Raw genomic sequence first — 27,169 nt, 5'->3', positions numbered from 1 at the left:
AGGTAGCTAACCACTCTAAGCTTTCATTTCCTCAATCATAAAAACAGAGAAAGTAATAGTATCTCTCTCGTAGGGCAGCTGAGAGGATTGAGATTTTATATGTAAAGCACTTAACACAGAGTCTGACATAATAATTGTTATTACCAACAGCATATTAAAACACAAACCCAACCACACTTAAATTATTTTTGCCTCTTCAGATAAGGTTAGAGATACCTCTTCACATATACTTGGGGGACTGCAACATTCACCCATAAAAATGCACTCATAGATAGGAGTTTTATAAGGGTAAAGGAATGACACTGTAACATTCATTGAGCATCTTCTATGTGTCCCATGGTTTATATTTTTCCTTATGTTTAGTGCTAATATATAAAAAATAAGATGAGCACCTATACGTAGTACTGTCAGAATCAGTATGAAGCATACCTTATAGGCCTCAAACATTGCTCAATTTACTGCCATGGCCTCTGATCATTTAGTTTGCTTTACAAAGACATGTTAACCCCAAAGGATTTGTATATGTATGTTTAACACCAAAGGATTTGTAAATGTGTTTCAGATAAACAATACCCTATACCTGAAGTAAGATGTGTAAAGGAAGTCAGCATTTTTTCTATTTCAAGAAGCTGAGTCTTGGCTCATCAGAACTGTCTGACTCTTCTTATCTAAGCACCACATTTATGCACATTTTTTCTTTTTTCCATGTTATGTTTTCTTTAAAACAATAATGGGAAGGGAGTGACCATATGCTACCTGAATCCTACTCTACTACTACCATTGACTAAATGCAAAGAAATACTTTCTAAATAAGAAATCACAATTGCATCTTACATATGAAGACATCAATAGATTTATATGGAGGAAACAGAAAGAAAAACCATTTAAAACAAATAAAGGATGGATTTTAGATTTAAAATTAAGCCATTGTTACCACTATCACCACCCCCCAGAAGAGATGGAATTTGGAAGACTTCCCTGGAAAATCCTGCATGTGTTATTGACAATAGCCAAGCTGATCCCTGAACAAGAGAAGTAGAAAGATGTCAATAGATAAAAAGGGAAGGTGACTAAGTGACTAAATTTCCTTATAAGCCCAAAGCAAGTAGTTGACTGCTTTTTCATTTTAACTCAGCCCCAGCATCAACAAATCACCACTCTGGCTTTAGGCAACATGTTTCCTAATTGAATAAAACAAGCTTGAATATGAAAACACATTTGAAAAGAATTTAGGGAGTACATATAGCTCAAGTGGTTGAGTGCCTGCTTCCCATATATGAGGTCTTGGGTTCAATTCCCAGTACTTCCTGGGGAAAAAAAAACAAACATAGCTGAATTGTACACTTTGGGGAGCAGATGTAACTCAGTGGTTGAGCACCTGCTTCCCATGGATGAGGTCCTGGGTTCAATCCCTGGTACGTCCAAAAAAAAAAGAAGAGAATTGAAGTCAGGAAATGCAGTTCTTTTATGTTTCCAGTGAACATCACTGATTTTTTTTTATGTTTCTCTGATTCTTGCTGCAATCTTCTTTTATTTCAAATAAAATTTTATTGAAGTATATCATTCACACATAAATAAATGTATAGCAAAATTTGTGAATTTACAAAACAAAACATGCATATCATCATACAAGGCTCCCATACATCTCTCCAGAACCAACACCTTGCACTGTGGTGAAACATTTTTTACAAAATATGAAAGAGCATTGTTAAAATATTATTACTAGGAAGCAGTTGTGGCTCGACTGATAGAGCATCTGCCTGCCATATGGAGGGTCTCCTGACCCGTGTGGTGAGCTGGCCTATGCGCAGCGCTGCCATGTGCCAAGGAGTGCTGTGCCAAGCAGGGGTGTCCCCTGTGTAGGGGTGCCCCGTGTGCAGGGAGTGCACCCCACAGGGAGAGCCGCCCCACGTGAGGAAAGTGTGGCCCACCCAGGAGAGCCAACAGTGGCACAGCAAGTTGACATGGCAGAAAAAGTGACGCAGTTTCCCAGTGCTGCATGACAAAAATGCAAGCGGGGGAAACGGACTTTGGCTCAGTGGTTTAGGGCGTCCGTCTACCATATGGGAGGTCCGCGGTTCAAACCCCGGGCCTCCTTGACCCGTGTGGAGCTGGCCATGCAGCAGTGCTGATGCGCGCAAGGAGTGCCATGCCACGCAAGGGTGTCCCCCGCGTGGGGGAGCCCCACGCGCAAGGAGTGCGCCCGTGAGGAAAGCCGCCCAGCGTGAAAAGAAAGTGCAGCCTGCCCAGGAATGGCGCCGCCCACACTTCCCGTGCCGCTGACGACAACAGAAGCGGACAAAGAAACAAAAGCAGACAAAGAAACAAGATGCAGCAAATAGACACCAAGAACAGACAACCAGGGGAGGGGGGGAAATTAAATAAATAAATAAATCTTTAAAAAAAAAAATGCAAGCGGACACAGAAGAACATGCAGCAAATGGACACAGAGAGTAGACAATGGTGGGGAAGGGGAGAGCAGTAAATACATCTTTAAAAAAATAAAATATTACTGCTAACTATAGCTCATATCTTACATTTAGTGCATTCCCCCCCAACCCACCCAATTATTAACACCTTATATTATTATTATATATTTGTTATTGCTCATGAGAAAATGTATTAGAATATTTGTCCTGTTAATCACAGTCCATCACCTACCACTGGATTCCCTGTGTTATACAGTCCCATAATTTGTATAGTCAATTCAAAGTATACATTCAGTGGCTTTCATTTTCAACAGAGTTGTGCTGTCATCACCTCAGTCAATTTTAGAAGGTTTTCATCACTTCAAAAGGAAAAACCTCATACTCCCTTACAAACACTATTGTTCCTTAGTATTGAAAAAATATCTTCTTGCCATTGCTGCAAAATATTACAATATTAATGTTAACTTTGTCCATAAGTTACATTAGTTGTAATTTTCCCGTATATCACCATATTCTTAGCACTGTGTAAAAGAAGAGCATTCTTATATTTATTTTAGCCCCAATCTTCATCCACCACTGAAATCACTGTTAAACATACCCTAGATTATTCTCTGGTTTCCTTTCAATTAACATTTACACCCACAGACTACCCTTTTCAGGCAATCACATTTTTAAATCAACAGCGTTAGTTATACTCATTATAATGTGTTACTCTCAACACTATTCCTTTCCACACTTTTACAATTAACTTTATTAACAATGCTACGTGCATTAGGCATCATCTCCCATTCTCAACCCACCTTCTATTTCCTAGTAACCTATATCCTAGTGTTTGCCTCTGTGATTTTACTCATCATATTTAGTTCATATTAGTGAGACCATACAGTATTTGTCCTTTTGTGTCTGGCTGTTTTCAATCAACATAATATCCTCTAGGTTCATCCATGTTTCCATATGCATCCCAATTTCATTTCTTCTTACAGATGAATAGTATTCCATTTTGTGTATGTACCACATTTGTTTATCCATTCATTGGTTGATGGACACTTAGGCTAGTTCCATATTTTAGCAATTGTGAATAATGCTGCTATGAACATCGGTGTTCAAATTTCCGTTTGTGTCCTTGCTTTCAGTTCTTCTGAATATATTCCTAGTAATAGGATTGCTGGATCATATGGCTGTTCTATATTCAGCTTCTTCGGGTATTGCCAAACTATCTTCCATAGAGGCTGCACCATTCTACGTTTCCACTAATAGTGAAAGAGTGTTCCTGTTTCTCCACATTCTTTCCAGCACTTGTAGTTTTCTGCTGTTTTTAATAATGGCCATTCAATAAGGTGTGAAATGGTATCTCATAGTTTTGATCTGCATTTCCCTAATAGCTAGTGTTTTTGAGCATTTTTCATATGCTTTTTGGCTATTTGTATTTCTTCTCTTTGAGAAATGTCTATTCAGGTCTTTTGTCCATTTTTAAATTAGGCTGTTTATCTTTTTACCCTTGAGTCATATAATCTCTTTATATAACATGTATATCAAACCCTTATTGGATATGTGGTTTCCAAATATTTTCTTCCATTGAGTAGGTTGCCTTTTTACTTTCTTGACAAAGTCTTTTGAAGAACAAAGCCTTTTCTTTCATTGCTCATGCTTTGGGTGTTAAGTTTAAGAAACTACTGCTTACCACAAGATCTTGAAAATGTTTTCCTACATTTTCCTACTTTTCTTCTAGGAGTTTTACCTTTGTACCTTTTTTTTTTTTTTTTTTTTAGTTACTGGGCCAAGGGATTGGATCCAGGACCTTGTATGTGGGAAGATGGCACTCAACCACTGAACTACACTGGCTTCCCTGAGTTGTTTTTTCACTTGTTTTTGTTGTTTGTTTTGGTTTTAGGCAGTACTGGGAATCAAACCCAGGACCTTGAACGTGGGAAGCAGGTGCTCAACCACTTGAGTTACATTTGCTCCCGTTTCAGCTTTTTATGTCCTTGATCCATTTTGAGTTAATTTTTGCATAAGGTGTGAGATAGGTGTCCTCTTTCTTTCTCTTGGATATGGATAGCCAGCTCTCCCAGCACCATTTGTGGAATAGACTGTTCTGGCCCAGCTGGGTGGGCTTAACAGCCTTGTCAAAATTCTCAGTTTTTGATTCAGTTCCATAGCTCAATTTGTTTATCTTTATGCCAGTACAATGCTGTTTCTACTGCTGTAGCTAAGTAATAAGCTTTTAAAGTCAGGAAGTGAGAGTCCTCCACTTTGTTCTTTTTAAAGACATTTTCACTATTTGGGGCCTGTAGCACTTTGATATAGTTATGAATTCTAAAAATGGATATTGGATTATGTTTGTAAACTGGTCTGTACCTGGGCATGATTAAATTATGATTAGGGCTTTGATTGGGCCACATCAGTAGGGTGCTGAGTCCCCAAGCCTTGGTGGGTGGGGACTCAGATAAAGGCATGGCAAAGGACAGAGTTGGAGGGTTTTTGATGTTAGAGTTTTGATGTTGGAGTTTGATGCTGAAGTCTTAAGCTAGTACCCTGGGAAGTAAGCACACAGAGGAAAGAGAAGCAAGCCCAGGAGGCGAGGAACCCTGAACATGGAGAGAAGCAAGACCTGGGAAGAGAGGAACCCAGGAAGCCTGAAATCTGGCAGACGTCGGCAGCCATCTTGCTCCAACACATTGACATAGACTTTGGTGAGGGAAGTAACCTATGCTTTATGGCCTGGTATCTGTAAGCTCCTACCTCAGATAAATACCCTTTATAAAAGCCAACAGACTTCTGGTATTTTGCATCAGCACCCCTTTGGCTAATACAGAATTTGGTACCAGAAGTGGGCTATTGCTTTTGCAATTACCAAAATGCTGGAATGGTTTTATAAATGGGTAAGGGGTATTTTTTGGAAGAATTGTGAATGTTTGAACGAAAGTCCTAGATCACTTTGGAGAGACTGTTGATAGCAATATGGATACTAAAGAGACTTTTTATGATGCCTTAGAAGTAAATGATGAAAATATTATTGGAAACTGGAGAAAAGGTGAACCATGTTTTCAAGTTGCAGAGAACTTAAAGATTAATTATTGATGTTTTATGGAAGGCAGAATTTGAAAATGGCTAGCCTTGGCATTTAGCTGAAGAAATTTACAAAGTAAACCCAGAGAATGTGGCTTGGCTTCTCCTTGCACCTTATAGCAAAATGCCAGACAAGAGAGATATGCTGAGGACTGAACTGCCGGGCACAAAGAAAACAGAAACTTATTCTGGAAACTCCAAGTCTCTGGAAATCAAGCTCTCAGATGAAAAGTGCCCCATTGGAGGACTTAACTAAACTTGGAACTTGTATATCAGGATTTAAGATGCAGTTACATCAGAAAGACTTATGGAAAGTCTTACTGTCTGATGGCTTGGACCCCTGCTTCCTGCATGCAAAACCAACAGACTTTTTGAGAGAGCTGTATGAACAAAACCACTGTCAGTCTGGAATTAAAGGGACATAAAAAGGAGAGATTGGAGGGGAAATGACCTCAAGTGGAAAACCATGGAAGCTGAGATCTAGAATTAAGACATCACCTTGGGGCAAGAGAGGAATCCCACCCATGTGTACAGAGAGAGAGTTTGCCCCAGCAGTTGAAGATGGTGGATTTTCCTGCCCAATGTTCTGGGAGAGTTTTGCTGCCACAGGGTACAGAGAGGGTGGAGCACATTCTCCAAGGATTAGCACAGTTAAGGTCAGCACCCCACAGGTCTGAGAGTGGTAGACCTGTCCTGCATGTATTAGGGAAGGCCAGGTGGTCAACTTGTTGCTCTGAAACAAGCCTGTATGCCAAAGGTTAGGGGGAATGTTGTCTTCACATTACTGTACTAGGGGGGTTAAGACTCTAACCCAAAGATTGGGTAAGGTGTGGCAATCATCCCAATGCTCGTGAAGGGTGAGGTCTGGAGCTTGGTCGACACCCAGATGTTTGATGAGGGTGGAACCAAGAAAATGGCCATTGGGCACACCTGTGGAAAGAATGTGTCCCCATATGACCCCAAGGAGAAGACATCATCTTCTTAAGAATGACTCTCAGACTTTGAAATTGAATGGAGGATACCCTGCAGATTTACTGAACTGTGGAGGACCTGTGACTCATGTTTCCCTCCCAATTTCTCCTTATCGTAATGAAATGTTTATCCTTTTTCTGTCCATTTGTGTATTGGAAGCAGATAAATTGTTTTGTAATTTCAGAGGTCTATAACAGACAGGACTTTGCCCCAAGAAGACAAACTGTATTTCCTTAAATTGATTGTGATATGATTTAGTACTTGCATTGTTACTGATTTAAGATTTTTTTTCAAATACTGTAATGTCTTTTTGGAATTCAGAGGGTGGAGTGTAGCAGTTTGATATGGTTATGAATTCCAAAAATAGATATTGGATTATGTTTGTAATCTGGTCTGTACCTCGGCATGATTGAGTTATGACTGGGGTTTTGATTGGGCCATGTCATTAGAGCGTTGGGTCCCCACCCCTTGGTGGGTAAGGATTCACAGATAAAAGGCATGGCAAAGGGCAGAGTTGAAGGTTTTTTATGTTGGAGTTTTGAGGTTGGAGTTTGATGCTGAAGACTTAAACTGGAGCCCCAGGAAATAAGCACACAGAGGAAAGAGAAGCAAGCACCAGGAAGGTAGGAACCCAGGAAGCCTGAACCCTCGCAGACATTGGCAGCCATCTTGCTCCAACACTTGAAAATAGAATTTAGCAAGGGAAGTAACTTATGCTTTATGGCCTGGTATCTATAAGCTCCTACACCAAATGAATACCCTTTATAAAACCAACCAATTTCTGGTATTTTGCATCAGCACCCCTTTGGCTGACTAATACAACACCTTTTACCTGGAATGCCTGAACACATCTTTGATCTGTTGAAATTAGGACTGAACAAAAAGGAAAAAAAGCTTTGTTGAATCAACGATTATCCTAGCACCAATCCAGAGAGGGGATAAAAAATCTGGCAGTGGTATATTTCCAAATGGAATTATGTTACCAAATAGCATGCTCGAATTCTCCAGTGGGTACACCACACAATGGTGACATAGCACATAGGCCTCAAATTTGGTCTGTGTATGCCATACATGTTTTCTGCATTATACATGGGGTTGACTCCTAAGTATTCACACTAGGAAAATGTAGGTATAGTGTTCTTCATTTGAACACAGACTGCAAATACTCCTAGTAACTCCTGTATAGCCAAACTGCTACTTCATGGGAACAAATTTAGAAATCAATGGGTAGTAAGCATGAATATCTCCCCCAAGTGTTCTAGTGCAAAATGTATGAGCACCACTGACATTTTTCCTGTGCTCTGCTCCAAGGAGATTAAAAGCTTAATACTTAAAAATGCTCACCACCTGTAGAAGGAGATTTCCAGGGACCAGCAGCTTAAAGAAAAAGAGGGTTCACTGAAGCCTGACTGCTGTTGAATCCTTGTACAGTCTAAAATGATCTCACAAGTACATGCTGGCCCTTCATCTTTTTTTTTAGCAAAAATTTTATTGTGTTTTTTAAAAAGATACATAGATCACACAAAATGTTACATTATAAAATACAAGAGGTTCCCATATACCCCCATTCTCCACCCCACCCCCACATCAACAACCTCTTTCATCAGTGTGGCACATTCATTGCATCTGTTGAATACATTTTGGAGCACTGCTGCACCGTGTGGATTATAGTTTATATTGTAGTTTACACTCTCCCCCATCCATTCAGTGGGTTATGGCAGGATATATAATGTCCTGCGTCTGTCCCTGCAATATCATTCAGGACAACTCCAAGTCCCGAAAATGCCCCATATCACACCTCTTCTTCCCTCTCTCTGCCCTGAGCAACTCTCATGGCCACTGTCTCCACATCAATGATACATTTTCGTCCATTGCTAGAGTCACAATAGTTCTATAGTAGAATACCAGTAAGTCCACTCTAATCCACATTTTATTCCTCCATCCTGTGGGCCCTGGGATGGAGGACCCTCTAAATTGAGAGGGGGCTTAGATTCCTCATTGGCCCTTCATTTTAAACTACCATACAGTTTATTCAAAGCAATCAAGGAAAACTGGAACCTTATTTTCAAGAACCAGAATATGGTACACATTTTAAATTTGGACAGACTCTTAGCAGACAGGTATTGCTCAAGAATCTTCTATACAAGAGGTGTACTCCACACTAGGCATATATTCTCCAATCAGGATACATGGGTAATTGGCCCATGCATCCTGGGAGAACACACCCAGAATGGTGTACCCAACCACTTTTCTAGTTTTTTTTTAAGCCTTATTTATTTATTTCCCTCCCTTGTTGTTTGTGCTCACTGCCTGCTCTCTGTGTCCATTCGTCTTGTGCCTGTCTTCTTTTTAGAAGGCACTGGGAATCAAACCTGGGACAGCCCATGTGGAAGGAAGGCACCCACTCGTTTGAGCCATTTCCACTCCCTGCTTGTTGTATCTCTCATTGTGTTTCCTCATTGCACCTCTTGTTGCATCAGCTTGCTGCACCAGACCATTGCATCAGCTTGCTCTCCTGCTCATTTTCTTTAGGAGGCACCAGGAATTGAACCCAGGACCTCTCATATGGTAGGTGCATGCCCAACTGCTTGAGCCACATCCACTTCCCCATTCTGTTTTTAAATTAAGGCATATTAAAAATTTTCCATATACACATTTACACCACTTTTCTAAGTTAATCACTAGGTAATTAATGCAGATTCACAGATGAATTACTTTCAATTTAACTCTATGTAACAACCATGCCAATCACTTTTTCTTCTATATTTTGCATAATAATAGTTTTAAAAAGTGGTAGAGTTTAACTATTTAACTATGTTGAAAATTTGTAATTTTTCAAGTCAGTAGAAGACCATGACATTTTAAAATGATACAAAATTTAAGTTTTATAATAATTCAGAGAAGGTAGCCTTTACTCCCATTTCTTACCCCACCTCACTTCTTTTAACATTTCAGGAAAGACTGCCTTTGAAACACAAGCTCACATGCTACATTCAAGAATGTGATAAATGTAGGCAATTATGAAACAAACTGAACTTTGCTTCTTGGTAAAGCCATATTAATTTCTTTTTAAAGTAAATTTGACTTTTAGTGCAGGTCCAATTCATGCTTTTAGTGATACATTTCCAAAATGTTAAAGTAATTTCAGTCAATTGGGCCTTCAATGGCAATGCTTATAAAAATATATTTATTAGTATGGCCAAGATAAGTAAGGACTTTGGGCTTTGATTATGAAATACAGCATCTTTCTCTGATTCTCTTGGCTAAAATTTTCCTCTTTTTTCCCATTCTTTTCCTTGCTGTCTTCCATCTTTCTGGCTTGAATTTCCCTCATTTAATTACAAAAAACCTTATCAACATTAGTTCACATTTTAGTAGATGTTTCCGTAGTTAACCTTCCACTGATCAGCTCTATTTTTTGCCTCTTCTACAAAAACTTGCCTTTTGTCTTCTAAATCTGGTTTGTTACCAACCAGCAGAAATGGAGCATTTTCATCTTTTCTCTTAAAATCTGCTCCCTGAAGTCAGCTGTGACTGCAAAGGATTCTATTTCTGTATCAGAGAAGACAGAGGAAACCCTCCCCACTTCAAAAGTACTTGTTTCACCCGGGGATGAGCCTCCCTGGCACCGAGGGATCACTATCAACTACCAACTGATGATGCAACTGGAAAATGACCTGGAAAGGAAGGTTCAATGCGGATCAGCAGAATATCCCTGTCTACATAAAATAACATGACTTTAAAATGCTGTTTGACCTAATGTAAGGGGGAAATGGAAAGGAGAAATGAGTTTATATGGCTACGAGTCTCTAAAAAAAAAAAGAGTCTGGAGGCTGTCAGAAGGATTGCCCTTATGCACAACTGAGCAGAGTCTAAGAGACAGATAAAGTAGATACAACCCCCAGGTATTGGTTCCTTTGAGGGCTAAAGAGATCCATGGGTGTTATTGTCATGGCAGATGGGGTTAACTGCCATGTCAGATGGCCCTTCTTTGGAGCTGGTGTTTATGCGTGATGAATCTGGACTCAGATGGGATCTCTCTTCGTAAGACTTTCATGCTACTGTGCTGGAGTTGTAGTTGGTGTTGGGGTTTAAGATATATTTAGGGGATCTGAATCTCTGGACTGACAATGTGATAGCCAGGCCCTGAGCCTCAACAGACTCCAGCACCTACAATCTGATTTATTGGACTCATCTCACTCAGCTAAGATGGAGTTGAAGAAGGACAACCACCACACCATGGAGCCTAGTGTGCCTACAACTGAAAGCGGGAGGATTGCATCCAGTATCCATGTGGAATCTGAGCCTCCTCTTGACATAGAGGTGCAATGGACACAACCAATCCAATGTCCACAGAGAAAAGGTGGCATTGAAGTGGGAAAAGTGGACATGGTGGCTAATGGGTATGGGGAATGGCAGGAAGAGATAAGATGTGGAGGCGTCTTTGGGACTTGGAGCTGCCCTGGATAGTGCTTCAGGGGCAATCACTGGACATTGTAAATCCTCACAGGGCCCACTGGATGGAATGGGGGAGAGTATGGGCCATGATGTGGACCATTGACCATGAGGTGCAGAGGCGCCCAGAGATGTACTTACCAAATGCAATGGATGTGTCATGATGATAGGAATGAGTGTTGCTGGGGGGGGAGTGGTGGGGTGGGGGTGGTGGGGTTGAATGGGTCCTCATATATATTTTTTTAATGTATATTTTTACAGAATCAATAATAAAAAAATAAAAAATAAATTAAAAAAAGAGAAAATACAAAAAAAAAAAGAAACTTTTGTGCAACTTTGCTGAAAATACTTACTAGCTCTAGCAGTATCTTTTGTGAATTCTAGAGGATTTTTTTATATATAAATCATGTCATTTGCAAATAAAAAAAAAAGTACTTGTCTCTAATTGCAGCACAGTCCTCCTGCCCAGCGTTGTCTAAGATATCAATCTGGACTTCCTCTCCAAACAGCACCTTCTTCTGATAGCATTCTGCTTTGGTAGGCTCATAGTCCTTCACAAACTCATCATACATGAACTGTAGTCAGAGCAGACTTCCCCATACCACCACTGCCCATCATGATGACTTTGTGTAAGGCCAAAGAATTCTGACCCATGGGCTTATTTGTGGCCATTTTGTGTTGCAGAGTTTTTGTCAAAGGATTAAGAAGAATCTGCACTGTGAACTGGTCTGCTTCTCCACAGGCTCTGGAAGCAGCAACTGTCCTGGCTATGACCAGGAGGAGCTTGACCCTTGTCCTGAGAGAGGATCCATGCTGGGCAGCAGCAAAAGGAGAAGGAGCTCTAATGTATTTTTAATTTCATCAATTGTGTCTTTCATTCCCATAAGCTCTGCTACTTTTCTTTGCAGGCTCTCAAATTTTTCTTTATGCTCACCTAGTGTCCTCCTTTATCCTTTATCTCTTTAGTCATATTTTCCTTCAATTCTTTGAATTGATTTAGGAGATTTGTGTGATTATCATTGATTAGTTTTCTTCAGTCCTGTATCTTGTCAGGGTATTTGGTCCGTTCCTTTGGCTGGGCCATCTCTTCCTCTTTCCTAGTATGGCTTGTAATTTTTTGGTGCTGTCTAGGCATCTGAACAGGTAGGTGAAGTTACTCGAAAAGTGAATTTCTCTCTCTTGCCTAGTGGGTTTTTTTTTTTCATGATTCTTCATTGATTTTTGGTTCAACTTATTTTGAGTTTTAAAAATTGCCCAGCTACAATTATCAAAATCAGGCCAGGGACTCACTAATGGGGTACAGCTTTTCTCCCAGTAGTTCAGATTAAGCGAGACCTAAAGGCACTTTTCACCTCATGGTTTCCCTGTCAGCTGGCAGGTGGCAATTGTTGGTGAACTTTTCCATGGAGGTTTTTCTTTTAACCTCCACTTGTCCATGTTTCTGGCCTGGCCAGAGCCAAGATTCCAGGTGGGCTTTGCTGGCCAAATTCACTGAAGAGAACCCACTCTCCTCTCTCCACTGCACGCCCCATTTTCCCAGGGATGAAGATGTCTGTTCCCCTCACAGTTGGCTGTAGTGGGCCACAGGTTTTATCCAGGCTGCATGCCATGAAGATGGGGGTGGGTGCCTTTCCCAATCACAGTGGGGGGTTAGTAACTCAATTTTCATTTCAGGTTCTTCATCTCTCTGTCCCTCGCCCTTCTGGGGGTTGTGCAGCACAGTCCTGGTCTGCTGACACCCAAAGCAGGTCCCTGAGACAGCTCTTGGCCCCTTCTCCATTTTGTTGTGAGAGAGCAATCTCCTGCTTGCCTACTCCAACTCCCTCTTCCCAGAACCTCCTTACCACTGATATTTTTAAAGCTGCTCAACACCAAACAAAAAAATTCATTATATATTTTTCTTTCCAAAACCAACCAAAGGCAGTAAATGAAAGGAAGAATTACAGAAAAGGCTAATATGTGAGCAGAATAAAGCAGTGTATTGCAAGTTACTCATTCAAAAACATTTATTAAATATATATCAGTTACTGGATTGTAAGCTATTCTCTAGGAATACCAAGCTTTCTAAACCTTGCTTCTAGCCCTTGAGGAGCTAACAGTTTAGGACAGAGCTTCTCAAAGTTTAGTGTTCATATATTGGTGGGGGGCACATGATTGGGAGGGAGTTCTCCAGGGCATAGGTGTGGGGTGCATAAAAATGTTTGGGTGTTTTCATAGTGGTTACAGTTGGGAACGACGGCTGGGGGAGTGCTGAGTTCCTGGCTGGGGGAGCTCTGTCGCATTCCCTAATGGAACAGCAACAATCCCCCAAGTGCAATGGCTAAGACCAATAAGGAAGGATGGTTCAACAATGAGCCCTTGATGCTAATGACTATGCTTGTGAGCCTGTGTGCCTGAAATAAGAACTAGACCTAGAGTTGCAGGGTGCCTAAGAGTTACCTCCTGGGAGCCTCCATGTTGCTCAAATGTGGCCAGTCTCGAAGTCAAACTCAGCATGTAAATGTACTGCCTTCCCCCCAGCGTGGGACATGGGAATGAGCCTCCCTGGCATCAAAGGATTACTACCAAGTATCAGCTGATGATGTGGCTGAAGAATGACCTTGAATAAAAGGGTCAACTCAGACCAGCAGAATAGCTCAGCCTACATGTAATATCAGGAGTTAAAAACTGCTTTTTGACCTTGAATCAAAGGGGGAAAGGAAAGGACAAATGAGTTTATATGGCTATGAGTCTCTAAAAAAGAGTCTGGAGGTTGTCAGAAGGATTGCCCTTATGCACACCTGAGCAGAGTCTCAGAGACAGATAAAGTAGATACAACCCCAGGTATTGGTTCTTTTGAGGGCTAAAGAGACCCACAGTTTCTATGGTCATGGCAGATGGGGTTCACTGCCATGTCAGTTGGCCCTTCTTTGGAGCTGGTGTTTCTGCGTGATGGAGCTGGACTCAGATGTGATCTCTTTTCACAAGACTTTCATGCTACTTTACTGAAATTGTAGTTGGTGCTGGGGTTTAAGATATATCTAGGGGATTTGAATCTCTGGACTGACAATATGATAGCCAGGCCCTGAGCCTCAACAGACTTCAGCTCCTACACTCTGATTTATTGGACTTACCCCACTCAGCTAACATGGAGTTGAAGAATGTCAACCACCATGGAGCCTAGAGTGCCTACAACTGAAAGCAGGAGGATTGAAGCCAGTATCCATGTGGAATCTAAGCCCCCTCTTGACATAGATGTGGAATGGACACAACCAAGCCAAGGTCCACAGGAAGGAGGAAGACAGTAAGGATTAGAGTGGACTTAATGATATTCTATTCATGAACTATTGTGGTTAATAATTGAGAAAATGTGGCATTGGTGTGGAAAAAGTGGCCATGGTGGCTGCTGGGTACGGGGAATGGGAGGAAGAGATGAGATGTGGAGGCATTTTTGGGACTTGGAGTTGTCCTGAGTGGTGCTGCAGGGACAATTGCCGGACATTGATGTCCTCCCATGGCCCACTGGATGGAACGTGGGAGAGTGTGGGCTATGGTGTGGACCACAGGCCATGGGGTGCAGTGATGCCCAGAGATGTACTCACCAGATGCAATGGATGTGTCATGATGATGGGGGAGAGTGTTACTGTGGGGGGAGTGGTGGGGTGGGGGCGATGGGGGTGAATGGGGACCTCATATTTTTTTAATGTAATATTTTTTTAAAAAATGAATAAATAAAATAAAATTTTAAAAAAAGAACACCATCAGATGTCTTTGCAGAATCATTTCTTGCTTCAACAGTGCTTGAACAGAATGCAGCGCTCACAGCCCTAGGCCAGTCCTCCACCAGGATGAGGTGAGCCAGAACTACAGGACTCAGAGGTCACCATCAATGGCCAGATCAACCTGGAACTCTAACACCTCTATGTCTACCTGTCAATGTCTTACTACTTGGACCATGATGATGTGGCTTTGAAGAACTTTGCCAAATATTTTCTTTACCAATCTCTGGAGTAGAGAGAACATGCTGAGAAAATTATGAAGCTGCAGAACCAATGAGGTGGCTGAATCTCCATCAGGTTACTGAGAAACCAGAATGTGACAAATGGAAGACAGGATGAATCAGTCACTTCTGGAAAATGGCCACTTATTTCGTTGACACACATTACCTGAATGAGCAGGTGAAATCCATCAAAGAATTGAGTGACTATGTAACCAACTTCTGCAACATGGGGGCATCAGAATCTGGCTTGGTAGAGTACCTCTTTGACAAAGACACCATGGAAAACACTGATGACCAAAGCTAAGCCTTAAGCTGGTTTCCACAGGGGTGACTTCTGTGGTCATCACAGCAGTGTATGCATGTTGGGTTAACCTTTATCTTTTCTGTAAGTTATATCAAAACATCTAACAAGTCTTTCATTTGAACCGTTCCTTGAAATAAAGTAATTTAGTACCCCCTCCAAAAAAAGAGAACACCATACTAACTTTGCTCAGCACAATAGTACTTAGAATTTATAATGTACCTTGTTCTTTTCATTTTGAAGGCACTTTACAAACATTAGTTAATTATCTGTCACACAACTTGCAAGTTAATTTTCATTAGACAATTTATAAGTGGACCAGATTAAACTAAAATGGCAAAGGCAGGTCCTATTATAGAAGGAGTATCAGAGCTAAGGTGAGAATGGTAGAGCACTCTGCTACTTGTGTTCCTGCTCCCTCACTATTTATAGGTGAAAACCAGTTCTCACTAGAAAAGCACTAAAACACTAGAAAAGAAATTTCCATTTTGAACCTCTTGCTGAAGGCTGCCACTAACAGCCAAAATATAGTAAGGAGAGAGATGAAGTATTATAAAGGCTTATTACCCTCCCACCCAACCAGGACTAACTACCCCTGGCACCAAACATTCCATCCACCAACAAGAGAAAAAGTCAATTCAAATGGAGTTTGGCTTTTTTAGTGTTATACTTTGAAGGATAAAAGTATTTTCTACAATGGATTCTGAAGGAGTAATCATACCCTAATTACAATCCTTTTTCTTCTTATAAAGAACAGTCAAATATGTCTCTTTTAAATGAGAAAAACATAGAACAGCAAGAATTATCCAATAAAAGAGGTAATTTTGTTACCATCTTGTGCATTTGTTTTTTTAATGTGCTAAATGTACATGTAGAAACTTTATAAATAGAAATAAAATAATTAATTTTTAATTATTTAAAAACTAACCAATCGTGTAGGGTTTCTTTTTGGGGTGATGGGAAAGTTCTGGTAATTGATGGTAGCAAGGGTAGCACATTGTGAATGTGATTAATCGCACTGAATGGTATGCTTGGAATGCTTGAGATGGGAAAGTTTATAATATACACATGTTTCTATGATTTTTTTAAAAAAGAACTAAAGAGATAATTAAATGCAATACATGATCCTGGATAGAAAGTAGCAAGGAAGGTGAAAAGGCTCAAAGGGACATTATTGGGACATGTAAATGGGAATACAGAATGTAAGCTTTATATAATAAATTTCTTGAACTTGATAACTGCATTTAAGGTGGTTAAATAAGTGAATATCCTTATTCTTAGGAAGTGTTCATGGAAGTATTATTTGTTCAAGGAGCATAATGTATACAACCCACTCTTAGATGTTTAAACGTTAAAATTGGTGGATCAGGGTATCGGGTGGAGGGAGGGTATGTTGGAATTCCATGTATGAGTTTTGTATTCTTTTTGCAACTGTCCTCTAAGTTTGAAATTATTTCAAAATAAAAAGCTTAATAAAAAATAGAAGCAAAACCAAAACTAACCAGTCTACAGTTTTAGTTCTTCAAATTTATGGCTAGAGAGGGGGAAGTTGGGTACAAAAGGCTGGTAAGTTTGGTATTAATTTTAAAATAAGGTCCATTTGTATAAACCTGAAAGAAAGTATATAAAAACAATTCATTATTTTCTTAAATATACAAGAGAAAGATGCCTAATTGTAATAAGTATTCAGTCATAATAAAATGTACCTTTTAGCAAAGGAAGCATTATATTAGAAGTTCATTAGATTAATTAGATTTTCTACTTCTTTTGCATTTCTCCATAGTGCTCTGTACACACACACACACGACATTTAGCTCATTTCTCATTAACATACGACATAGCTTAGACCATTATATTTTACTTTTAACATAAAAAATTTGTGTCACGATCAAGTTTTGGCATATATATGAGTAAATATATGCTATAGAAGTGCTCTACAAAAATTACCATTAATCCATTCTCATTTTAACATTTATTACAAAACACATTTTATAAACACTAATTATACACAAAAGCGAGATATACACAGAAACAAAACAGTAGTACTACTAACACAAGAGAAATAAGTTAACATAAAGTTAAATATATGTAATAAGAACACTACAAACTTTTCATTTCTAATAATTTTTCATGAATTCAAGAGATTCAGAACTAAAGTGTAGAATATTCAGATTACTATCAAAATTTAGAATTACAAAAACAACTACCATAGCAGTACTTATTTTTTAAAAAGTCCTTTCAAACATTCAGAAACCAAATTACTGTTCTTAAAGACAAATTGAATTTGGGGAAAAGTGCTTATGTAACTGAAGTTTATAAAATTTTAGGCTCTGGTAAATAGATACTAAATTTAATGGAAATTTTACAATTATATCTCCTTTATATGTTATATTCCTGAGTATTTGCAAAAATACCATAGATAAAATTAAGAACTCAATTCAATTTATAGCTTTGCATTACACTGTAGTATAATTTTGCAAAATAAAAAAAGGATTGTGACTATTTTAAATTCTTGATATAGATGTGGAGTGGACACAACAATTCCAAGGTCCACAGGATGAAGGAATAGAATATGGATGAGAGTGGACTTACTGATATTCTATTCATGAACTATTGTGATTAGTAATTGAAGAAAATGTGGCATTGGTGTGAAGAAAGTGGCCATGGTGGCTGCTGGGTGTGGGGAATGGGAGGAAGAGATGAGATGTGGAGGTGTTTTGGGGACTTGGAGTTGTCCTGGGTGATGCTGCAGGGACAGTTACCGGACATTGCATGTCCTCCCATGGCCCACTGGGTGGAACGTAGGAGAGTGTGGGCAATGATGTGGACCATTGACCATGAGGTGCAGCAGTGCTCTGAGATGTATTCACCAAATCCAATGAATGTTTCATGATGATGGAGGAGATTGTTGCTATGGGGGGAGGAGTGGGGTGAAGGGGGTGGGGGGTATATGGGGACCTAATATTTTTTGAATGTAATATTAAAAAAATAAAGACAAAAAAATGTGAATGAGATTTCATAATGTAATCATGATCATTGGCAATATGTTTAATTTACCTTAACTAAGGGAAAAATTAATGCCCTCTGATCACTATTTGCCAAGATCATTTGTAAATTATGATCAAAATGATATTAAGCCTGATACCAATTTTTATTTGTACCTTATGGGATCATTTGATTTAAAGGACAGATTAATTTTGTAGTATAGAATGCTGTTATAAAAGAACTGAAGTGATTCAATGCTAATGTTTAACACACCAAGCATAGGGTGGGTATTCAATATTACTTACTAATTTGAAGTGAAAAGTCTTTTTAGGTATTATTTCTGAACATCAATACACAATTCAACATAGCAGTTATAAATTAAACTCAAAAAATCTAAAAACATTTTAATTTAAACATGATAATACATTCTTAGTATCAAACATAAGAGGAGTTTTTATGAGTGGCTATTTTCAGTCTTATCAAGTTAGAATTAACTTTAAGGTTCATTTAAAAAAAGAACTACGAAAACTGATTTCCTATTAGCTGCTCTATGCAAGGTAGATGACAGGTTCAGACCCTTATCACAAGATTAACCTATCAACATTCTCTGAACTGATTTAGATTACAACTTATCCCCTGAATCAGTTTTATCCCTGGGGACTGATTCTGTACATCTGGGGATAGGGCCCAAGAATATGTATTTTTAACAAGAAGCCTTACCTGCATCCAGTAAATTATTATGATCAGGTAGATGTGGAAAATAATGCTTTAAAACAACCAAAATAATTTTACTGTACTTGAAAATTATTTGATATGATTATCTAATGAAAATCAAATTTAGTTTTTTAATAACCCACATAGTTTATCACCATGCCTAAATATTTCTTACCTGAATGCCACAAGGTTTTATTCTGATTCTCCTCATAGCTCACAAGAGCTAATAAAACAGTAATCACCATTTTAAAAACATCAGGTAATTGGGCTTTAGAGTTTTAGTGTTGCATCTATACCTTTCTTATTTTTTTAAAAAGATTTTTTATTTTTTAAATTTTATTTCTCTCCCCTTCCCCGCCCCCCTAGTTGTCTGCTCTCTGTGGCTATTCGCTGTGTGTTCTTCTGTGTCCGCTTGGATTCTTGTCAGCAGCACCAGGAATCTGTGTCTCTTTTTTTTGTTGCGTCATCTTGCTGTGTCAGCTCTCCGTGTGTGCAGCGCCACTCCTGGACAGGCTGCACTTTTCTTGCCCTGGGCAGCTCTCCTTACAGGGCGCACTCCTTGTGCGTGGGGCTCCCCTATGCGGGGGACACCCTGCAGGGCATGGCACTCCTTGTACGCATTAGCACTGCACATGGGCCAGCTCACCACACGGGTCAAGAGGCCCCAGGTTTGAACCCTGGACTTCCCATGTGGTAGGCGGATGCTCTATCAGTTGAGCCAAATCCGCTTCCCTCTATACCTTTCTTACCAGGAAGTAGAAGAATCATCCAGAAGTCATGTTCAAAAACTAAAAATGTTTGATTTATTCAAATAATCATGCTTTTCATGAAGTAGTCTTTAAACAGCTATACCAACATCAGTTAGCAGAGTTACTTGCAAAGTTAGACAGTATCAAATGCCTATCTCTTTAAAAAATTCAATTTACAAAGTATATCAACTCCAGGTATAAAATTTCATTTGCCTATCATGCAATTAGGAAGCAACTATTTAACTGGCTATGTATACATGAAAACAATGTATATCGGTTCATTCTAATTGATGAGCTAGTAAAAAAAAAAACCTCTAAATTAAAAAAGATAAAATAAGTAATGAAATAGGTTCTCAAACAAATATCATGAAGCACTGATGAAAGTTTAAATTTTAACAGATTTGAAATAACATTTAATTAGAAATAAAATTATGAACTGTTAGCCACTTCTGTTTTCTAATAAGAGTGCCATCTGCAAAGAAACAAAACCGCAAGTGTGTTGGAGAAGTAGTTTAAATATTTTTAAGCTACTTAAAACTACTTAATTTAAAATGAACTACTTTTGCACCTAATTAAAAGATGCAATACTTGAAATTTATTAAAAAATAAACTTTTAACTATTTTAGCATTAGTGAAATTCACTGCTATACAAAAGTTTATCATCAAACTTTATATACACAAATTGAAAAAGGCTTAATACCAAGTTCTTGGTTCCACATTACACTTCACACTCCCATCTGTATATCAGCAAAATTGTAGAAGCTGTCTACATCTCCAGATGCTGTCTCCTTGCTTTCTGATATAAACATCTATTTTAAATAGAAAAATGAAGAAACAAAAAATAAGTACTAGTAATCTCAAAATGCCAAAGCCTATGTTCTCTACAGAATAAAGTCACAAGTTTGCTACTTAAAAGAAATTCAAGTACATGCTTATTTATATTTAATTTCTAGATTTTCTGTAGAATCCATGAAATATAGTTTCAATAGACATAATGCGAAGTGTTTTAAAGGAACTTATGATATAATTAAAGTCTCTGCTTTTTATCATGCTCCAGTTGTATTTTATTACACTTGGAATTTTACAGTGTGTTTTTTCAATGTATCATTCAGTCAATAGTATGAAAGCTCCTAAATAATTCTATTTTCTAATAATAATCTCAATAGGCTAAGGTAAAACCTAAAGACATAATTTTTTAAAAAGCTGCCAAAGATATATTACTAACTTCAAATAATCTTTTAAACATCAAATAAATAAATCAGTACTCAACAGAACCCTTCAAAAATAGTTTTTATAAATGTCAGTCAAGAATTAGAGGAGACCTGGGTTCTATTCCAACTTTATCACATCTAATAAACCTCTCTGGGCTGTTAACACACATGCAAAATGAGAAAGTTAGATTAGATAATCTCTACATCATTCACCACTAAAAACTCCAAATCTTATAACCATTTTATCTGCTTCCTCTTCTAGTCAATCTATTATATTTACCCTCTCCTTCATTATTGTTGTGAAGATAATGTAAGATAGAATACAAAATACTTTAAATTATGCAAAGTCAAAGAACTAGCCAAATCACAGGACAAAATAAAAAATTCCCCCTAAGACATTTATCAACAAATAGTCCATTATATATTTACTCATTTAATCCCTCTTTGGAATGTCTGATTTTTACATTAAGTTACTTAAGTCTGAAATTCTTAGACACAGCAACTCCACGAGCATATCTGGAAACTACCTAGAGGTAATAATGATTTCTACACATACCTCATGTTTAAGTTTTTGTGAAGTATTAAAACAAATAAAAATGAACATTGGGTAACAGGATCATCTGTCTAAAGCACATACTCTTAGAAATATAATTCTTCCAACCTATCTGTTCTATAAAATATAGGGGCTTAAAAAGACATTTGATCAGATTTATTTTTTACTTTAAAAATGTACTCACTCCTGAATGTTTAAATAAGTAGATTCTTATTTTGTAATTGTTTTATACAGTTTTAATTTTGCGAGGATACCCAAAGTATTGTTCCCAGCTATTATTTTTCTAAATATCATGATTTGCTGGTTTTTATTTTATTTATTTTTTAAAATATGGAACGCTTCACAGATTTGTGTGTCATCCTTGCACAGGGGTCATGCTAATCTTGTCTGTATTGTTCCATTTTTAGTATATGTGCTGCCAAAGTAAGCACTGGTTTTTATTTTCATTCTAAGCAACTTCAGAGATAAAGGCACTATTTGATTGTAAGGAAAAGGAAATAAAATGAAAAGGTTTAATTGAAATATAAATATATAGTCAATATAATTTTATACCTTGGTTCCATTGAATAACTCATTTACAATGAGATGACATCCTTCTACAGCACCATCTCCATTAAACTCCAAGGCAATAACAGGACCTATAAGCAAACCCAAGAAGTATTTTCTTAAAATGAATAGAAATATATTCTAAAATTAATCTTTTTACTCTTCCCTGAAGAATCTCTAGGATATCCTTTTGGGGTAAGTGAAAGGGAAGAGATGGGAAACAGAAAGATTGGACACATCACTTCAACTGCTTCTTCCTACCCTTATCAAAGAACAAATTAAAATTAAACAAGGTCCCATCACATAAAGAGTAGCTCAGTGTTATTAGAGGACTAGTGTTACAATGTTAAAGTGTGGTACATAGATCATCTGATTTTCATTCTTCTATAAAAACTACCCAATTAGCAGTAAAAAAAAAAAAAGCTGATAAAATAGCAAACAAGGGCAACAGCAATTCAAGTCAACATTATTAGGTTTTGCCAGGCAATCAACCTTGCTTCCAACTCTCCTACTTACCAGCCAAGTTCTGGGCCACCTATAATGGAGCCAAGCCAAATAGGAATTGAGGCCAGGTCCCAAAAGTAATCACCCTCTGAAAGTATTTTCTTGAATGTGACCTTAAACTACATTCTAGAACCAAAGACCAAGTTTTTAGTTTTAAGCCTCTGAATAGCAATATCTGTATCTCCTTTCCCATACATTAATTTTAATACTTTCAACTTACCTGCACTTTAAATTCTGGGGTAAAGACTCATGATTTCAATTTGGATTTAAATGTTGCATTGGCACTACTGATATCCAGTTGCCGGCAAGAATGGCCATAATAGCCAAGCAAAATATGCCCTTCAATTCAGCTATCACTGTATTTCCTAGCAGATTTGCTGCTTATCTCTTACAGTAATGGAGGAGTTCTAACCTCCAGGGAATTCCAATACCCTAAAATTTCCTGAAAAAGACAAACTCATTAAAAAAAGAAGTACTAAGTAATGAAATACTAAGTTGAATGCATACAAAATACTAGTTGAATGTAGTCATGTACCACAAGACAAGGCAAAGAGAGAGAAAAAAATCACACTATACGGGGCACCAAAATAAATAAGGGAAGGGCTTGTGATTTCTAGTCATAACAAATACAGAAAAGGCAAATATATAATTAGATACACAGAATAAATTAAAGTATGAGTTTTTCACATCATAATGGATGCATCAAGACAGATGCTCAGTAAAGAAGGTAACTGGGGAACATTTTCTTGCTCCTGTGAAGGAGTAAGGAAATAAGAGGGAATCAAATGAAGCAAGAAATGGATGAGTAGAAAGAGGGATGAATTCTTAGCAAAGGCTGACAAGAAAAGGTTTTTTTAATCAGGGTGCCTACCCCAACACATGGACCTTTTCAGAAGGTTTAACTGATATAAAAAATAAATATTGAGCAAGAAAAATCTAAGAAAAATATTTACCTATAGAAGGCAGGTGGGGACAAGGTAGAGAGATGGGTAAGGGATAAAAATGAAACTTTTCTGTACCTTGTTATTTAATTTTTTAAACAAATCAATTTTATTGATACATATTAATAAAACAAATCCATCGAAAGTGTACAGTGGTATTTGGTATAATTACATAGTTGTGCATTCATCACTTCAGTCCTTTTTAGAGCATTTTAATTACTCCAGTAATAATAATAGTAATTTAAAAAAAAACAAGCAAAACTCATCACCTCTCAATCTCTCTATGCTTCCCCTGCCATATACAGTTGCTATTCTGTTTCCTTCTCTCTATTTGTGTTTATATATTGTAAAAATAGTCTTATATATGCAATATCACACATATTTGTATTTTACATGAGGTTTCACTGTTATACAGTCCCATGTTACATTTTTTAGCTTTCCTTCTTCTAGTAATATAAATGTCCTTAGGCTTTCCATTTCAACCTTTGTCATTCCCATGCAATAGCACTGCTATTCAGGAAAAGCATGATGTGCTCTCACCATTTCTATTCACTTCCAAAGACTTACAAACAACCTTTTAACCATTTCTGTACAGATTAACCCTCAGCTTTCCATTCTGTACCCTCATTCTATTTTCTGGTGACCTATATTCTAATTATTAATTCTCTGAGTTTACATAATATATTTAGTTTGTAATAGTGCAATCATACAGTGTTTGTTCTTTTGTGTCTGGCTTGCCTCACTCAACATAACATCCTCCAGGTTCATCCATGTTGTCATATGCTTCACAACTTCAATTCTTCTTACTGCTGCATAATATTCCATCATGTGTATACACCACAGTTTGTTCATCCATTCATCAGTTGAGGAACACCTGCGTTGTTTCAATCTTTTGGCTATTGTAAGTAACACTGCTATGAACATTGGTGTGCAGATGCTATTCATATCACTGCTCTCAGTTCTTCTGGGTATATATCAAGCAATGGTATTGCCAAGTTACATGGCAAGTCTATATTCAACTTTCTTAGGAACTGCCAAACAGTCCTCCACAGTGGCGGTACCATTCTACATCCCCACCAACAGTGAATAAGCATTCCACATTTACGGTTTTCTGACTTTTTAATAGTGGCCAGTCTAATAGGTATGAAAAGATATCTCACAGCAGTGTTTTTTTGGGAAGAAAATAAAATGAACACATTTATTTAAATGCTTGCATTAATGACAGCTGTCAAAATAAGATTTAGGTTGCATGTAGTATGTTTTTTTTTTCACTTTTATTTTTTAAAAGATACTTCAATTACATAAATGTTACAGAGAATATATAGGTGATTCCCATATGCCCCATTTCCCACATCTCCCACATTCTCCCACATTAGCAATATCTTTCATTGGTGTGGTACATTTATTGCCATTGATTAACACATTTTGGAGCATTGCCACTAAGCATGGATTATAGTTTACATTGTAGCTTATACTCTGTAGGTTATGGCTGGATATATAATGGCCTGTATCTGTCGTAATGTCATTCAGGATGATTCCCAAGTCCCGAAAATGCCCCCCCATTACATGTGGTTTTCCTTCTCCCTAACCCCAGAACATCCATGGATAACTGCCTTCACAACAGTGGTATTTCTTTCATTGCTTGAATCACAATAAGTCTATAGTAGAATACTAGTAAGTTTATTTTAGTCCATAGTTCGTTTCCCAATCCTGAGGGCTCTGGGATGGTGATACCCACTCCACTATTAATTTAGGGGGGCTTCGATCCCATACATCTGCTGGATGGGACTCTCTTGCTTGCAGTTGTAGGCACTCTTGGTTCCTTGGTATGTTATTTGTCCATCATTTCCTCCCCATCAGTTGTTCTGGGTGAGTCCATTGAACCAGAGAGTAGGTGTTACAACTCCATTGAGATTCAGGGCTCAGCTGGCACATGGATAGCCTGAAGATTTTAATCTCCTGGATACATACTTACCAACTCTAGTACTAATTTTATGTTCAAATAGAAGGAGAGAAGAGTCATGCATAGGGAAACCACTGCCGAGTCTAACTGTCACACTGGGGAGCATAAATACCAGATTAGGGCCCACTGGCAAGGGGCCAAATTCCTGAGCTGTCTGCCCTGACTATAGTGTCTGGATATCTCCATTTCCCAGAGGACTTTCACTATTTGGGTTAGCATCTACTTTGGCTGTCAATGAGATCCTGTTGAAATGTGCATAAGCACTACCTCGGGATGGCCGCCCAACTCACTTTGAAGTCTCTTAGTCATCCAAACTCATTTGTCTTTAGCTTTCCCCCCTTTTGGTCAAGATCTTTTCTTTTTTTTTCCAGATGCATTACTTGTTGGTACTTGGTAGCAATCCCTCAGTACCAAGGAGCTCATCTTCAGGAGTTATGTCCCATGCTGGGAAGAAGTTATTGTTTTTATATGCTGAGTTCAACTTAGAGAGAGGCCACATTTGAGCAACAAGGAGACTCCCAGTAAGTAACTCTTAGACACCCTACGTCACTAGGCTAAGTTTCAATTTCAAGCAGTTTTTATTTGCATTTCCCTAATTGTTAATGATATTGAACATTTTTTTCATGTGTTTCTTTGCCAGTTGTATTTCTTCTTCTTTTTTTTTTAAGATTTTATTTATTTATTTATCTCTTCCCACCCCCTCATTCTTCTGCACTTGCTGTGTTTTGTATTTCTTCTTTGGACAATTGTCTTTTCAAGTCTTTTGCCCATGTTTTAATTGGATAGTTTGTTCTCTTTTTTTTTGTTTGTTTTAAAGGAGGTACCAGGTATTGAACCAAGGACCTCGTTTGTGGGAGGTAGGTACTCAACCACTGAGTATATCTGCTTCCTGACAATGCACTTTTTAAGCATATCTGTCTGTATAATGATGATGACTGCAATTACTGATTATTTACTGAAGTCAACAAGTATCACTGATGTTTTTAGTGTTTTGTTTTTTAAAAATAGATTTTATTTATTCCCCCACCCCCACATTGTTGTTTGCACTCACTGTCTGCTCTCTGTATCTGCTCATCTTCTTTTTTTTTTAGGAGGCACTGGAAACTGAACCTTGGACCTCCCATGTGGTAGGCAGGCACCCAAATGCTTGAGCCACATCCGCTTCCCTTTGTGTGTGTATGTGTTTTACTTTATTTTTTCATTTAAAACTTTCCCCAATTTACAAACACTCTATACCCACCAAGCAGCAATTCTCTGTTTCTTCTCCCCCTACCCCTGGTAACTTCTAATCTTGCTTTCTGTCTCTGCAAATTTGATTTTTCTAGATATTTCATTTAAGTGAAATCAATCAGTATTTGTCCTTTTGTGCCTTATTTCACTCAGCATAATGTTTTCAAGATTCATCCATGTTGCAGCATTAGAACTTCATTCCATTTTACAGCGAAATAATTTTCCATGTTTTTAGTGTTTTAACATGAACATCTTTTCAAATAGTTTTCAGTAGCTTTAAATCTGAATATTTGAGATGTCACAAAAATTGTCAAATTTTAAAGTAGACAAAAGATTCCTGGATGTTCTATCTAGTGAATCTTTCTAAGCTATCTAACACCACCTTGGAATTAGCCACTATCATGCCTTAACTAGATCACAGCACAAACTCCTAGCTGGTCGCTCTGCTTTCCTCTTTGAGGAATCAGAGTGATATCATATTTTAAAAGGACCATGGCATTACTCTGCTCAAAAATCTCCAGTAAGATATGATCTAGATTTTTCTTATTTTAAATTGCTTTCAAATAAT

The 27,169-nt window shown here is 38.0% G+C and overlaps 1 protein-coding gene, 1 non-coding gene and 1 pseudogene across 3 annotated transcripts in view; all 3 read right to left on the bottom strand.

Annotated features, from left to right (window-relative positions):
- Positions 1-9,567: 9,567 nt before the first annotated feature.
- LOC101421636 (ras-related protein Ral-A-like) lies at positions 9,568-11,672 on the bottom strand (annotated as a pseudogene).
- An 8,012-nt stretch (positions 11,673-19,684) lies between these two features.
- RP2 (RP2 activator of ARL3 GTPase) overlaps positions 19,685-27,169 on the bottom strand; it is a 61,844-nt gene continuing 54,359 nt past the window's right edge. Inside the window, exons 4-6 of one of the 2 annotated variants that reach the window (XM_058292128.2) lie at positions 21,970-22,055; positions 20,354-20,462; positions 19,685-20,125 (exon numbers count right to left, since the gene is read on the bottom strand). In XM_058292128.2, coding sequence (XP_058148111.1) covers positions 20,379-20,462; positions 21,970-22,055 — 170 coding nt within the window. In that variant the 3' untranslated portion in view covers positions 19,685-20,125; positions 20,354-20,378. Of the gene's footprint in view, positions 20,463-21,969; positions 22,056-27,169 lie in introns of both variants that reach the window. The other variant, XM_058292127.2, reaches the window with a different exon arrangement.
- LOC111758803 (U6 spliceosomal RNA) lies at positions 21,742-21,848 on the bottom strand. Its single transcript, XR_002792956.1, has one exon. It is a non-coding gene; the product is annotated as a U6 spliceosomal RNA (small nuclear RNA).

This window comes from Dasypus novemcinctus, chromosome X (assembly GCF_030445035.2).
Source record: "Dasypus novemcinctus isolate mDasNov1 chromosome X, mDasNov1.1.hap2, whole genome shotgun sequence".
Lineage (NCBI taxonomy): Eukaryota > Metazoa > Chordata > Mammalia > Cingulata > Dasypodidae > Dasypus > Dasypus novemcinctus.
Note: the sequence above shows the minus strand (reverse complement) of the source record. Positions and strands in the feature narration are given on the sequence as shown.